This window comes from Athene noctua, chromosome 11, assembly GCF_965140245.1.
Source record: "Athene noctua chromosome 11, bAthNoc1.hap1.1, whole genome shotgun sequence".
NCBI classification, from domain to species: Eukaryota; Metazoa; Chordata; class Aves; order Strigiformes; family Strigidae; genus Athene; species Athene noctua.
This window is the reverse complement of record NC_134047.1, coordinates 8,041,795-8,058,811: the sequence shown is the minus strand read 5'-3', so window position 1 is coordinate 8,058,811 and position 17,017 is coordinate 8,041,795. Positions and strand designations below refer to the sequence as shown.

The window sequence follows — 17,017 nt, the reverse complement described above, 5'->3', positions numbered from 1 at the left end:
ATCTGGCATACCTCAAGTACTTCTGTAGACTGAATAAAGGCCTGCCCAAACTGGACGTTGCAACAAGGGAAAGTTACTTTTCAAACCGTTAATTCTTCATTTCAGATCAGCATAGGGATCACTTACTATGTGATTCTGGAAAACTGAGAAGACAGGCAAGTGTAAATGTAGAGCAAGAGAAGAGTTGATAATGAGCAGATGAATAGTAATATATAAAAATTAATAATGAGCAGAATATCTGTGAAAATACTTCTGAAAACAAAGGGGGCTTGCTTTGAAGCAGACAATCCACGTGCAGATTGTGGATATCTGATGAATAGATGCATATCAATTGCCTATTCTTTGGTATAAATTAATATACCAAAAGGAACATTTTTAAGTAACAGTAGGTGTTATCAAGAGGAACCAATCCTTATCTGTTCAAGTTCCCATAAATAACATCAAAATAAACTGACTTTGGTTATTCATGTTAGTTGTGGGATGTGCTTATAATCCATCTTTTGACAAACTGTTTGAGTTTAAAAGTATATCAGATTTGATTAGATTAAATATTCCAATGGTATGCTCTTTCTTGAGGAAGATTTTTCATCCTAAATCACTTCCTATGGACAGATACTCTTCAAAAGGATCTGGGTTTTCTTCTTTTTCCCTAACAGTTATTGTTTTGTGGGAAAGGAGTCATGTTTCCCATCTTCCTATAGCGAGAGGTACTTCCTCATATCTATTACTGCATGTGCCCATAAAACAGCCTCCGTTCCCACTGTTCTGTAGCCCCTCTCCTGCCCTGCACAGTATCCGTATGGGCTGCAGAGACCCTTAGTCCTAGTGCTGGCCTGACAGTGACCCGCTGCACGTGGGACCATCTTAGCCTTGGTTTTGCTTCATCATATTTACATAAAGCCGATATATATCAGTGAATCCACTGAATTCCTGTAGGAAATACATGTGTAAATTAAAAACAGCTAATCCATGTACCGATATGAGCCTGCACCCAGATGTGTGAGGTTGAGTGGTTTACTATCCAAAGCTGTGTAATAAAACATGGGCACGTTTAAGATCAGAATTGAAGGTGGAGGGGTTTTCTTCAAATCTAGTTCTTAGTCCTTTATTGCATTGAGTTTCACCACTCTACAAAAGACCTTTTTTTTTTTTTTTTTTTTTATCTGATTGTGTAGAAGTGGAAATCCTACCCTCCTCCAAGGAATTCAATTCACATGGTTCAAATGAACACCATAGAAGGCAATTTACTCTATAAACAGGTTTCAAACAAATTACTTCAGCAATAAAAGAAAGTATTTAAGGTGGACAGTTTTCAGCAAATACTCTGGTTCTTTCAGTGCTTTTAATGGTGGTAAATTTTACATGAACACTTACTTTAAAAGCTTTTTGGTGTAATATAGATGATGCACTTGTTATCTCGAAGCTGTCAAGACAAAATCTAATATTTGTAAGGTGCTTGAACAGGAATTTTGTTTTATGCTCCCTATGAATGAAAATGGGCCTTTTACTGCTTCTGTGCCTATTTGTATGTTGAGATGTGTCCTGCAGAGTGAGGTGAAGATGCCATTCATTTCAAATTGAACCAATTTGTGCTTTTCTTTGTGTGCAACTCTCTGAATAAACAGAAATCCTGGATGACTGCTCCACTAATTGCAATGGGAATGGAGAATGTATCTCGGGGCACTGCCACTGTTTCCCAGGATTCCTTGGTCCTGATTGTGCAAAAGGTAATCTCATAGTAACTGACCCACAATATATGACAGGGATCATGATTATGGTGTGTGACTGCTGGGCCTGCAAAGATTCAAAGTGATTAAAGAAGATTAAATTACTTCTTCCCAGCCAGATGGAACAGCACACATAGAAATTTCTTTATGCTGTACTTAAGCATGCTGTACATGTACAGTGCGAGCACACACATAGAAAGTTTCTTTGTGTTGTACTTGAGCTAAGATGCATCAACCACTTCTCTCTCCCTGACTTTCAGAGTAAATAGATTACTCCATCCCTCTTTGAATCCACTCCGTGATTATCAAATACATTTTTTAATAAGTGTGTTAGCCTAGCATAATGCTTTCTATTATTTAAGAGTAACAGACAGTTTCAATTTGGAGAAAATTGCATAAGGCAAAGTGCTTCTATGGTCTTAACTTGAATAGGGTGTAGAAAAGAAACCTAAAGCAGCTTAAAGTCTGTTTTCCAGCATCGGGGCAAAAAACATGCTAAAAAAGATTGTAAGTGAGCTTATTTCCATTTTGGATATTTCTGTCAGTATTTTCCATCATCTGCTGCATGTGGTGTCTGGAAATTCTTGTGTTTTTCCAATGTTTCCTCAAATTTAGGGCAGACTTTATTTTTTTAAGAGCTTGATTGCCTCAGAAATTGATACTGGATTGTAAAACTAAGCTTCCAGATCACTGGTTTATGTGCAGATCAGTATCAACTAAAAATTCAGTAATGTCAGCCTGCTTAGAAGAAGGAAGAAAAGGGCAGTATCTTGCTTCAGTTCATAGGAAAGAAATATTAATCTTACTGAAAATCATAAGCAGTCATCACTGCAAATTTTCTGCAGAGGCCAATCAAGGGGAGAGAATTATTTTTATCTTCTAAGATATCCCATTTCAGGTCAAAATTAAGGTATGCATGTGAAGCAGACTGAGGAGATGAGGACATTGTATTACTGCTTCACTACTTGGTTCAAAGATTTCAGCCTGTCACAACCCTCAAATCAAGTGGAGGTTTGGGGGGCTGGCGTGGCAAAGTAATTTTACAGAACAATAAATGCAATAAATGTTAATCTATGTAAGTAATGTAAATACATTTAAAAGGTCGATCTGCCTTCTTCAGATTCCTGTCCAGTGCTGTGCAGCGGAAATGGAGAATATGAGAAAGGTCACTGTGTGTGTCGAAATGGGTGGAAAGGACCGGAGTGTGATGTTCCAGAAGAACAGTGTATTGATCCAACCTGCTTTGGCCATGGTACCTGTATCATGGGTGTCTGCATCTGTGTACCTGGCTACAAAGGAGAGATCTGTGAGGAAGGTTTGTCAAGTTTCCCGCTCTGTAGTTAGGGGATTTGATTTTTGTCTTTTATCTCCAGACCTGTTTTAAGGTAGTTAAGAACTCGCGCAGATGTGAGAAGCTTACTGTGAAGCAGTACTGTTTTGCACAAAAGCACCTTTAACTGTCTCATAGAAAGTAATGTTAAGATAGAAAGTTATCAAAGGTAAAGGTATTCAGGTCTCAGTGACAGTGAGTGGAAGCTGATCACATAATTTCCAAGATTCACATTTTTATTCTAATATATTGTCTAGTAAGACCAGTAATTGTAGCATGGGCAGTCCTCTGAAATACCCAGTTTCTCTTTTGGTCCAGGAGGACTCTAGTTCTCAGATGATTTCTGTTCCCTCCCTCATTGAATCAAAGTATCAAGAACAGAAATGGATGGAAGTTTTTGCCTTTCAGCAAGCAGTGTATTCTCAATCCTCAAAAAGTTTCCTGGAAAACATCCCAGCAAGCAAGGATTCCTTCTTTGTGAAAGTTGTGAGACCATCTTGATTTTTTGTCTCCATTTTTCTTCTCCCAGGCTCCAGATAATTTTTTTCAGGAAGGGAAGCTGGCATCCCCAGTACTCCTTGCTGCCAGTAATCTCAGTCCCTTAGCACGTAGTCAAAGAGCCTGTGCAGACTTTTTCACTTGGCCGAAAGCTAAGGGTAAGGCAGTCAGAAGATCATTTAAACAAACTAAGACATGCTGGTTCTCCAAAGTAGTCAGATCATAATCAGATTTTCCCTTTCTTCATTCTGTTACATCTTGGATTTTTTTCTGTGAAGAACATACTGACAACATAAAGCCAAAAAAGAGCAGCAAACAGTTTCAGTTTAACAGAACATATTGTGTAATTCTGTTGTCACATGTCATTTTTACTATGAAACTGTGTTCACGGTACTAAACTGGCATCTTTAAGGCTTGGCTATTAAAAAGTGGGAAATTCTGAGAACAAGGAATTGTTCTTTTGCTGGTTGTAGCACCAATGTATCTCTGCCCACATCTGTAGAAAGAAGCAGTTGTTGTTTGCCTTAGCTCATCAGCTTTGACTTTCTTCCCCTGTGCATAGCCTTGGAAAGCAGAACTCTTATTCATGCTTGCCCTGATTTGATGATTTTTCACCAGTGCCCTTAGCCTGAAGCTAGTGACAGCATACTTCCATGCTTCCTGCTATATAGATTTTAGGTAATTCTTTTGAGTAGCACACAGAGGAGGCTCTTTATGTGGCTTGAATTCTCTAGTCAGAAAAATGTCCAGGATGGATTTGATGGATTTGACATACCTGGTATGGTTTTTAAAGGATCAAGAGAATACTTCTGACATACTCAGTTGTTGGTAGTTTCAGAAATGGACAAAACCAAGAAAACCCAAATGGGAAAAAGCAAGTAATACACAGATTTACTCACTGAGGCTGTGATGCTGAACAAGCCTGTAGCTGGTGAGAGAGTGACTGCTGTTTTCAGTTGCTTTGTTTCTTGCAATATCATGATCCTGCAAAATAGTTGAAAAAAGTAATGGAGATAAATGTACTCAGCTATTGAAACTAAGAGTGTGACAACATTGGATTTTTAAAGGAAGAGATGTATTTAAATTTTTTAAAAGGGTGGAATTATGTAGAACTAGGGTGAATGAAACAAACCTGTGCAAGTACACTGGGTTTTTATTGTAACAGCGTGTGCATGACATGACTGTTCAGTTCACTGTATTGTACAACGTATCGTGCAGTAGCGGAAGTAATTCTGTTAGGAATATTTACATACAAATAATTGTATGTAAATATGAGTTTAGTATTTAGCAGTATTGTTAACACAGCAGACATAGTAACCGATGTACTGTACAGGGAACACCAGTAGCTACATGTATTCATTGCTATGGGAGTCGTTTGAATTTGTCCTGTCAGATTATCATTACTAAAGTGAGTGATACTTTTTAAGCTGTTTATGGAGCCATTCAATTAATTTTAAAGGATCAGCAAAATAAAGAGCTTTCTCAGGATGAGAGAAAATTGCCAAGTATTTGCGTTGTGTGCTTAGCAAAGATATGTTTTATCCAGAAACTCTGATTTCCCCTCTTTCAGAATTACATTGTACTCTGCACAAGCCTGGAAGGCTGAAAAAGATACAACATAAATCTTGAAATAAGATCTTGAACTGGTGGCATAGCAGCTCAAAAGATAAAGCATTACTTCTTTATTCCTAGGTCAAAAGGTCCCATAAACTGGAGGCCGTTAATCTCTGCGTCTGAAGTGTTTAGTCTTCCCTTACTGGAGCAGAGAGCATCTCTTCATTCGTGTAGCACAGAACAGTGTTTGTTAAGTTTACAATTTAATTAGTAAAACAGCGCTTGTGCTGATGCTTGAAAAATGCGTACAAGAACTTTGAAAGTGCCTCTTTAACATTAGTCTCAAGCATGATCTAACATGAATAGGCTTTTGGCTAATTGTTTCCCATACTCAGACCCCACAAATCCTCTTCAGCTCTGCAGTCGTCCTGCAGCCTCCAGAGAAGGCAGGCTGTGTTCTGCTTAAAATCTGTCTTGTTAAGGAAATGCTGGGGCTTTATGAAAGAATATGCTGATTATACAGGACTAACCAGCTGATTTAAATTCTTCTACAGAGCTCCTGAATTTTTCACTAGGAATAGTTTAATCCAAATTGAGAACAAATTTAGCTCTTTGTCTGTTTGCAAATTGTTCATCAGTACGTTATGACTTTTATGAATCTGTTCATTATCTGCAATTGCCCAGCACATACTTTTTATGAGTGTATGAGATTTTTTTTTTTTACAGCAAGCATTCAGTCAGAGATTCACTACTCAGGATTAGTCAATGGCCACTTTTTTGGTATCAAATTTTCAGCTGTAGAGATAGCTTTCCATAGGAAGATGAAAGAATAAATCTTTCTTTTCGCAGATGTAAACAAAACACAGAGCACAAATACCCAAATGGAAACACAGTGCTCAGTTGTAGAAGTAATTATTAATTGCTCCAGTTCTTTCTCAGCCCTGCTACTGAAGCGCAAACTTCACTGACGTTGGACCAATAAATCTGTTTTGGGAATCCACATTTTAAAAATAAAAAAATGTCCTTGATAAACAGAGTCACATAATCTCTAATAGTCTACATGCTTCCTTTTTTTCTTGATTTTGGCTTATACTTTTGCACAGATGTTAGCATAGACTGTTTTTTCCTAGTATTTGTTACCATCATTTCAGTTTGGGTATTTGCACAAAAATCACCAAATTAATCTGAATCCCTGGTGTTGTATTTCATTAGGAAATTTCTGTAAAGGTGCAAGTTTTATGCTCTAAGTTGTATATTCCCTGCTTTCCAGAGGACTGCTTGGATCCGATGTGCTCTGGCCATGGTGTGTGCGTTCAAGGGGAATGTCACTGCTCCACGGGCTGGGGCGGTGTGAACTGTGAGACATCGCTTCCCGTGTGCCAGGAGCAGTGCTCGGGGCATGGGACTTTCCTCCTGGACACAGGACTCTGCAGCTGTGAACCGCAGTGGACAGGTTCAGACTGTTCAACAGGTATGCTGGAGAGTCTTATTTTTTCAATAATACCTATGCTTTCTGTTTGAGTTGTGAAAGAAAGTAGTGACTATTACTATGCTATTATGAATTTAAAAAACAGGGGTGAACCAGGGGTGCTGTGGCACGGCACTGAATGGGATTGTCAGCAACTGGCTTTCTGTTGACAAGGATAGAAAGGAATTTTCTCTGTGACAAGAATGTTGACTGCCTGATGGTGTGACAACGAGAACAGTAGTCCTGCAGGAGTGCAAGTGCCTCCTGGCATGGATTGGAGTTAAGCATGATTCTCACCCGAGATACTGAGCATTTATCAGGCTCATGCAATGAGCAACTCCACAACTCTGAGGGAGACAGGGAGAATATAAAAAAATAATGGTCTAAATGCAGCGACTGATGAGTAAGAAGGCTCTGTCAAAAAATCTTTAAACAAAAATGAGCATCCATTCTCTCATGCTGGGATAAAAACTCTTTTCTTTCTTAGAGGACCATCAAGGTTTGATCCCACTGAATTTGATTAAGAGTTGAAATGGATTTCCTATGTGCTTTGTACATTTACGTTTCGTTTTCTTGAAATGAATGCACTCTGGACATTTTACTCTGTAATAGAGCATGTCATTACCAATGTACGCAGTACTATTTTTTTCCACTGTAAAGCTCACAAAGCCGGAATCTCAGATGATAAGTAGCACATTCCAGTACAGAATAGATGCAAGCGACAGATTTGCTGAATACTGTGAAATACAACCAGTGGTCCAAGTCACCAACTTTTCTTAGAAATCATCATTCAAACGAACACTTGTAACAGTATAAATTTCCATTCAGATCTTTAAAGTGTATGGTTATGATATTTAAATTGAGACTTATGTCCCCCTCCATGATAACTTTTTAAGCAACAAAATATTGACCTGATAATAATTCTGAGTGTTTGTTACAAAGACCCTGCATTAATTCTACACTACGAAATTAATGCCCGTAGTTTCAGTCTGACACTGTCAGATATGGTACCTTTCATAATAATTGACTTTTTATTGGCTTTCAGCAAGAGCCCAGGAGCTTGCATTCTTATCATGTATTTTATTATGTGTTAAAAATATTCCCTGAAGGTTAGTAATATAGTAGTACTATAATGCTAATGAAGCAAATAATTAGGAAAGGTGCTAGCAATGTACTGATTTTTTTACCCACAAAATATGCAAACTAATTCTGTTGTAATACAACATTATTGTAGCTCAAAAGGAGATGTTAAGCTCCAATAGGTCTGTTGTGTCAGCTATATGGGGCAATTAAATATTAAGTAAGGGAACAAAGATCTAATAAATAACTGCAGTGAAGAGGCTTTTATCTTGTGTGCTTGGATCATAGTTTTTGTCTTGCCTCCAAAGCCATTTTGATTAATTTTTAGAAGAAAGGTAACTTTTTTCCTTACCTCCGTCAACCAGTAGGGAAAATACCTCTCTTCATTTCTACTGTCTTCTATCAAAGGATGCTTTTACAACCACCAGCAGGTATCTCTCTTTATAGCTAGATACTTCAGATTTCTCCTTTCAAATATATCTTTCTTCATAGGTGTTAAACTAGATTCAGAAATGTTGTGGCAATACAATGAGTGTTAGACTGAAGTATAGATGTTCATTTGCGCTTGAGACTTTCTTCCTAGCATCAGGGATTGCTGTGCATGCTGGAAGTAAAGCTTGATTTTAGTGAGGAAGGAAAGCATCAGATGAGTAAGTCAACAAGGTCAGAATAAACGAGCTGTCATATGTGAATGAAAAAAATCATGATCTTCTGTACAATGAAGAGGATGAAAAGGGTAAACCACAGACTGCTCATCTGGAATCAGACAACAAGGAAAGCTTTGCAACTGGCAGACAAGCAGTCTCTCAGCCTGCCTCAAACCCTTGCGCTTTCCTGCCATCTCTGTACCGCATCATTGTCAGTACTGTGAAAATTTGCCTTTCTGTATCACCTTGAAGTATACAGGCTTCTGTCCTGATGATTTCTGCATCCTCTAGCAAATTCCAAATACTTTCATAATAAAAAGATACATTATTTTAAGTTTTATATTTTTCCTAAATAGAAATTAATATAACTTGCTGTACTTTAAAAACAAGAAATAGCAAAGGTGCCAGAATGTTTCCGAGCACATTACCCTGCATACACTGTAGCCCATCTGAAGAAGGATGAGCTATCTCTATGATACCTTCCCCTACCTGCCCATGTCTAGCTGTTCAAACAATAAGAAATTCCATTTTAGAAGTGGTACACTGGGGAAAGACAGAAATCAGTGAGGGCATGGAGGAACAGAGATGAAGGGTGACTGTGTAACCCATGCATATCCTGAAGGATTGCAAATATTTGGAGCCCCAGCCGGAGATCTGGAATCATTCATGGATTTTTGAGGCTAGAAAAGACCACAGTTCATGCTGTTTGATTTTCTGCAGGACATGTACCAAAAAAATTCATCCTTCAGTTTCTGCTTGCAACTCATAATTTTTGTTTAGTTTTTAGAAATTCAGCCTTCTCCCAAAGACTGAAAATGAAGGATAGTCTACGTTGTCCTTAGGTAAATTGTTTCAATTATGCCTGACCCTCTCTGCTAAAAAGTGCACCTTACACTCCCAGTTTGAATAGGTGAAAAGTCTTACAATTGTGTATGTTTCTGTGAGGTGAAAGACTATCAAATTCTTTGTCAAATTCATTTTATTTTTTTTGTCCTTAATGTTTATAAAAAGAGCAGATATTTAAAATCCATTTGCTTCTCATAATGCTGCATACGTACACCTCTCTTTCTCCACACACATACTCCACCCCGCTTTCTCTTTCTCTCTCTCCCTGTCACTACTTCCACCTTCACAAGAAGACAAACCATGTATTTCTTGGATTTTGAGTAGGCCTTTTGGGAAGTATGACTGATCACGTAAAGTATGCATTTTTCTTTTCCTGTTACTTCATAAAAAAATTGCATCAAGGGAACACTGAAACTCCAAGCTTAAGTATTCAAAGGTCAAAGAAAGACAAAAGAAGATACCTACACATTAACTAACTCATCTTTCCTGTGTTTCTTATGAAACAGGTTTCGTTTTTCACACTTAAAGAAATGCCATTTTGCTAAGGATATATGGTCTGATCATTCAAGCAGTTACTTGGTATTGTGTATACTTGCTCTTCTGCACAGTTGCTGTTCTAATCTACTGGACTGTTCAGATCCATTTCTACATGAAATTGCATGTTGGGAGTGTTTGGATACAACAAACGCTGAACCGTGACATGATTGAATTAATTGGTTGGTAGAAGTGGCTAGTTTAAAAAAGGCGAAATGTGTATCTAGTTATATATAATTTTTGAGGAAGCACATTCACAAAAGCACACTCACAGAGTAATGGAGTGAATTGGATTTATTTCTAGTCTTCCCGTATATGGGGTGTGGTTTCTAAAGTGACTGTCAAAATGAGAAGGCCGTAGCTGTGATCTGTCTCAGTATTGCAGTCAGTCTTGGAGGCTTCCATATAGGAATATGAATTCTGGCATTATTCCCTTTTTTGGGTCAGAAGCTAAATGTCTCAGATTGTCCACTGAATTTTTTGCAATACTTTTTCTGAAGAGCTTTTCCTTTTCTTTTAGGATTTATGTATGTTCTTAAGAAATTAATTTATTCAATAGAATAGAATAATTCACAAACAATGTCCATACTACAAAGGCTGGTATAACTAGAGCAACCCTAGTTTGTGTTCAGAGTTGGGGATTACTCTTCTATCCAAAAATAACTCTAGTGGTAGAGATGTTTCTTACACTGTGGCTGTGGAGAGAAGCTGTGTGGCACTGAATTAACTACCATATAACCATTCCAGAGTCCATCTGACTTACTGCTCTAGTTAAACTGTCCTGCATGACAAGTCAGCTTGAGCATCTTTTATGTATGAGGATTAGTTGGCAATTGGGCACTTTTGTATCATTGCTACAAAGCATACTGTTAACAGCTATGAAGTGGGGAGAGCAGATGCTTGCTGCCAAAATCATTGACATCCTCTCCTGACATGACCATTACACCAGCTTCTAGCCAAAAGAGCGGTAATTCTGAAGTGCTTCAAGATCTTATCATTATCTTCAGAGGTCAGGATCCTTCTCTGGCATAGCATAGACCTGCTCACTTTCTTTGCACTGCTTTGAATTCCCAAAGTATTTCCAAGACCAAAAGAAGCAGCCACAATGCTGTTACAGTTCAACGCTGTCCAAGCCAGTTTGTCCAACACAGGGGTCCAGCATAGTCTGCTCTGACCTGTGGACTGCCAAAAACCAATCTCACCGCGTCACCTCCAGATACTCCTTATAGATTCAAAGTTGTTGACGGCCAGTTGCCATCCCTTGAGGTCCAGAAAATCCTCTTACAGACCTCCAAAACAGCTGTCAGGATATGTTTCCATTGTGTTTATATTTGTTCTCAATGAGAACAGCTCAGTATGGCTTGAAACTTGTTTAGACATTTAGTATTGCTAATCCTACACTACTGGTAGGACACAACCTATGTTGGCTTTTTATTCAGCCCTGTTAAGATCCATCCTTCCAATATTCTTAGCAGCATATCTGTTACAGACATATTTGGCCTCTTTCTGCCCTACAATACTGAACTTCCATGAAAGCCCTTTTTTTTTTTTTGTTAGCTCAGATTTCAGTTTGCCTGTCCCAAAGATTACATGGTTTTCATTCAGGCTTTGCCTTGCTACTTATGTGCCCATTTGTAAAGGCTCTTCCTGTCAGCTAATGTTCAAACAGAAAGATAATATGCTTCTGATTCTTTTGGCTTTTTTAGGTGGCATCAACTGAATTTAACTTTGAAAATATTAACAAATCTTTAGCTACACCAATCAAAACAATATTGGTAGATACCCTTTCTACAGCCATATGTGATATCAAGAGAAAAAAATCACTTCTATCTGTACCTAAGATTTGGTTTATTATAAGGACAAGATCAAAGCGCTTTAATTTTTCTATATGATTATACACTGACATGTATTTACAACGAGGGAGATGGATTAGCTTGTTTCACTAATTTGCCAACTGGCTTGAACGCTGAAGGTCATAAACAAGCTATGGCTTTCACTGCTTCAAAATCATACCAATGTCAGAAATTTTTAGAGAAGCTGCATAGAGTTATTCCAGCTGGGTCCTTCCAAATGCTTGGACATAGCTGTTATAATTCCAGTCGCAAAGATCAGTGCTGCAGTCATTATTCATCTAATGTAGTCGAATCTTTCATTCCTGCTGGTCTAAGCAGACATTGCTTGCTGCCTTTACTTGTGGTGTAATCTACATTGAAGTATACAGAGATCCGTGTCATTTTCTACAGTAACTGCATTTCTTTAATTTGTTTTAGTTAGCTGTCATCCATCCCACTTTCTGCAGTCTTCGCTTTGGACTATATGAGGATTGAAGAGAATTATGTCTGCTTTCACCTGAAAGTGAGGGAGGCACAGCTGTTAGGGCCAAGTGAAGTTGATCTCAGGCAGAGGTCCACAGACATTTCTGAGGAGAGCTGTCTTTCCACCATTTTGATTCCCAAAGTGTTTCTAAGAGAAAAAGAAACAGCAACAACACTGTTTCATTCCCACATTGTCCAAGACATTGACCCCAACAGTTACACCTACCATACAGCAAATAGGTTGTCTTCAAACATTGTGATGGCTTTAGCTCATGCTGTCAAAAACCCATGTGATTTTTAGCTCTCTAATAATTAGTTTGGGGAAAATCAAATGCTTCTCTGATGTAAAGCACTGAAAATTAAAATCCCATGATAATACTCACAATATAAATGTGAGTATTCTGTGTTTGAATTAATTAATTACTATTTTCTTTATCACTTTGTTCATTTAGTTTTAGTTTTTTTCTAGTTCAGTCATCCTTTGGCAAGTCGCACAAAAATGCCCAAAGACATTTGGCCACCACCAGTTTAGCCAACAGTGGATGTGCTCAAGAGAGATACAGAAGAGGTTAAGTCCTGTTTCTCATTCAGTCTCCCCACCTCCTCTAGACAATGTGAATAGAGAATAGGAATTTCATATTTTGTTCCAAGTGAGACTAATTATAAAATATTTTTTGTGATGACTACCTGTGCTGGAAAAGGTCATCCTTGGAATATTTCAGAGTCTCAACATCTTTAGACCGTACTGAATCCAGTTATGATTGTATGTGAAAATCCATTATTATTCAGACCTCCAACATATGGCTCAGCTGACCTGTGCAGTATGGGGGTGATTTGGTGCATACATGACAAAACAATACAGTAGGATGGAATTCTGATAGTACACCATTTTAATGTCACCACAACCTCAGTATAGTCAACTTTCTACTTACTGTCTGTGGATCCTTGTTGCTTTCTTTATAGGCTGTCATCCAAAATCCTTTGATGTTAATGAGTCATCTCTCTTTGAGGCATATAGGTAGTGCTCTTCAGAAAGACAAAATCAAACTTGTGAGTACTGACTACTCATGTCAGGTAGAAGGGAAGCTCTGGCTAATTGAAGGTGCAGCATCAACAAACCGAACAAAAAAACCTTGTCTTCTGTTCTCAGATTGACACCTTTAACATGGAGCGTTGAGATTGAGGGAGTATCAAGAGAAAATGGGTGACAGAATTCTTCAGTGGGGCAGAGCCTTACCTAGCATAAATTAGTGTAACTGCAGTGATCCCACCGGTGTTATCCCAGTGTGTTTCAGGTGAGAATCCAGCCCTGAGTTGCTAATTAATTGCAGCACTATGCCTAAAATACTATAGACTGAAAAATAATGAAATCTGTGACAGAGCTGATGCTTCTGACATCCTGTCCTGTATTCACTTCTCTAGACTCTATTCAGCCAAAGTAGGCCAGTTTCCGTCGTCCTTACTCCAGGACATTTGTCATAATTCCACTGAATCCATTTATACCACTGAAGCAACCTAATTATGATTGGGAAAAGAATACTGGCAGTTCTTAGTCACAAAAACATTCATCCTAAAATGATTATATGGAGATGGTATATATTTAGCATATCTATTTTTGGTTAAGCTCTCTCTAGCAAGATTGGTGGTAATTTTACAAAGGGTAAAAATGGATCAGCAGCCTCTTCCTTCAGTATCTTGCAAAGCATAAAACCTCTTTAAAAATGAAGTGCTTTGAAAAATGCAAAATGTTGTAATTGTTGTAAATTGATATGTGCAGAGTAGAGTAATTTAAAAATCATTAGAAGTATGCATTTTTTAAAGTAAAGTGCTTCAAAAAGAAATGAAGGCATAATACAGTGTATTAATATAGTTCAAGACATCTCAAATTGGTTTCAAAATTAAACATCAAAAACTGCAACTTGAAAAAATAATTAGGTAAAACCATTTCATCGCAATCAGAAACCTTCAGGTTTAGGAAATTGCAAATTATGGGTGTCAGTCATTCTCATTTGCCAAGGACAAGGATATTCACTACAAACAACTCACAGTAGTGAAAATAGCCTTGAAATTTCCTCAGTACGTGATGTAATCTGTCATGCATTTTCTATAGACTGCTCTGTTCCATGTGGGTATTTCTACTCTGCTCCCTATATTAGACAGATCTCAAGAACTTTTTAATTACACTATAACCATCCTTCATTGTTTTGTTCTGAAGAAATGATGGACTTACTTAATTTCATCTAGCTGTCCTCTTTCTTTAATTTGTGAGGAGCTTTGACTATTACTGCTCTGCTAATTAAAAGGATGATTGAAGTTTCCCCTGCTGTACATTGTCTGGCATTGTAGAAAGACTCTTCTTACTACTATATATTTCATTGAAAAGAAAAAAAAACGATGTGTGACTGGTTTGATTTGTATCTCCTGCAGAGTTGCAAGAGTTTGCAAAAAGATATCTGGTGAGCAAGATTTCTATTAAAAACTTAATAGTTAAAGATTGGAACACTTAATATGTGTTGCTGGAGAATTTAAAACATGAGAAATTTAAGGCAGTGAAGAAGCACTCCAGTAAAAATTAATTCTCCTGTATGTTGAAATCAGTCCAGAGGGAACCAGAAATACCTGATCTAGTCATGTATTGATTTAAGAAATAGGATAAGTCAAGGGTATGAGATACACAATGAGGAAACGGGATGTTTTTCAACTGATTGCTGCTTATTTTGCAGGTATGCCAAAAATAATGGCTTTTTTCTTCCTGAGAATTAAGATTCTTAATCTATTGCTGTTCGCACCTCATTCAGCAATTATTGGAAATATCCCTCATTCAAATGTAAAACATAATTTACTTAAATCAGCTTTTGTAAATCCTGGTCTAATCCACAAAAAGGTATTACTTATTCCACTAGGTGGAATCCACAGACCCAATTTCAGATGCTTCTATCCCAGCATCTCTTGCCTTATCCAGGAGCAAGATACCTGAATTGCTCAGGTGACAGCAGTAGTCCTGTTTATCCTACCTTCTAAGTAGCTAACAGAGGCTTTCCTCTCTGTATGCGTGGTATCGTGTCTCTATGGGGAGTCCCTTGTGTCCAGGAACTGTCCGCCTCAATATTGGTGTCTTGTGCTAGGCCAACCCTAGTAGAACTGTTTTGAGAGTAACACCTGTTAGGATCCTTAGGCAACACCTGTGTAAGATCTTACAGATTGTGAAACTAGAGAGCTTAACATAAAGCTGTTATGAACTCAATTGGGTGATTATCTAGTAGCAAAACCTGGCAAATAAGTGGGATTTTAGTGCCAAAGTGGTTCAAGCACCTCAAAATTAGGTAAACTGAGCAAAGGGTTTAAAGGTCTAAATTTTGGATTTGGATGTTTAAAGTTGTAGTTAAGTGCCTGCATTCCTTTTGCATCTCAACCTTTTCTACATGGTAGTCAATCTGCTAGACAGTGATTAAGAACCATGGTAAATCACCTGACAGAATATAGTATGGAAAGGACTTCAGTGAATACTTTATATGCAAGAAAATATCCGGATGGAAATTCTAAATATGAAAGACTTGTACTCCACAAGAACCCTTTATAAAAGAGGTCTCTGAAGTAGAGAGGTTGTGGGAACGTTCTGCTGGTGGCGTGGATCTTGCAGTGGAGGGTTAAAAACAGCCTAGATGGACAACAGAACAGTAGCGACATACAAAATCTTCTACTTGTAATTTGAAAAGCCAAGTCCAGTGAGGAAACTCTGACAAGTTATCCATATCACCAGCACTTAAAGAAGGGTTCTTGTGTTAGGAGGGAGCTTCCCTTCCTCACAGCTGGAAAAGCACTAATGGGGAAATTGCTAAGGCAAGAGTACAAAAAAGCGCTAGAACAACTAGAGGTTCTGTCCTTCTGTGAATTTCAGACCACCTCTTGTGCAAAATCTGTGCATCAGTCCCCGAAAAGCAGATATTTATAATATTTTTTTTATTGTCATGTAAGAGTTCTATGAAAATAGCTATCGTTTCAGTATGATTATGCACCAGAGTCTGTGAAGTTTAACTTACCTCTGAAAATAGGAAACTGCTATTGATAAAAGTCAAAATTGTGGGAACTTCCTATTCTCCTACATACAGCATGTTTAAGCTTTTTGTTTGTGTAGATTGTTGAAATGGTAATATATGTAGACATCTCAAGAATTTCTGGTCTTTGCTCTCTTTAAGGACTTTTTTTCTTAAATGTTTAGGCTCAAGTAATACTTTTTAAATAAAATTAAATTTGTAGTAATTATGCAAGAACATTTCAATGGTGATAGAGCAGTGGTGTATTGTAGCTGCAGTGTACGTTTGGGCATGTCACTCTTCAGTTTAGGAAGTCTTGACTGTTTCATAAACAGATTATTAAAAGAGTATCTATCACCTTGTCATCCAAAATCATTTTCAGATGGACTGCAGATAGCTGATTGTTCACATGGCACATTTGTACTTTCAGCTTCTATTCTGGTTACCCATGCGTTCATGACAAAAATGCCTTTAAAAAGGGTGGCCAGCCTAGCGGTGCCTCTGTCAGCTCTGCGGAGCGAGAAGTCGCAGGGTTTCTTTGAGCAGTATGTGATGGGGCAGCATGTCCTGGGGATAACAGAACTGCCTCAGCAAAGCAGTGTTTGCGTGGGTGAGGAGGGACTAGGGAGAAGTGGTGAGTTAGTGGAAAAATGTAGGCAGCATAGAAGAAAGATAGTCAGCAAAATAATAAAGGACACTCATTCCCTTCTTAAAACCTACAAAGCACTACTGCAGTTGTGCCGTGGACACTCAGGAGCGTGATGGCAGTGCCCATGTAAAAGCCAGGGTCGTGTGCCCAAGGTGCTGCTTCTTCCTGGTGCAGGAAAAATGCAAGTCATGAGCTGCATCTTTGCTTTAGCAGCAACAAGACAGAACAGCCGCTGCCAGATGCGTGTTGCTATTTCTGTTTATGCTGCTGACACAGAGGAAGTTATGGTTTATTTACTGGGAGCTGCTTCATCTCTCTCTGTACTCATCTTCACA

The 17,017-nt window shown here is 38.1% G+C and overlaps 1 protein-coding gene across 4 annotated transcripts in view; it reads left to right on the top strand.

Moving 5' to 3' along the window:
- TENM1 (teneurin transmembrane protein 1) overlaps window positions 1-17,017 on the top strand; it is a 346,951-nt gene that overhangs the window by 217,142 nt on the left and 112,792 nt on the right. For all 4 annotated transcript variants that reach the window (XM_074915503.1, XM_074915501.1, XM_074915502.1 and 1 more), the window contains 3 exons: window positions 1,626-1,727; window positions 2,848-3,042; window positions 6,380-6,580. In XM_074915503.1, the coding sequence (XP_074771604.1) occupies window positions 1,626-1,727; window positions 2,848-3,042; window positions 6,380-6,580 (498 nt within the window). The remainder of the gene's footprint in view (window positions 1-1,625; window positions 1,728-2,847; window positions 3,043-6,379; window positions 6,581-17,017) is intronic.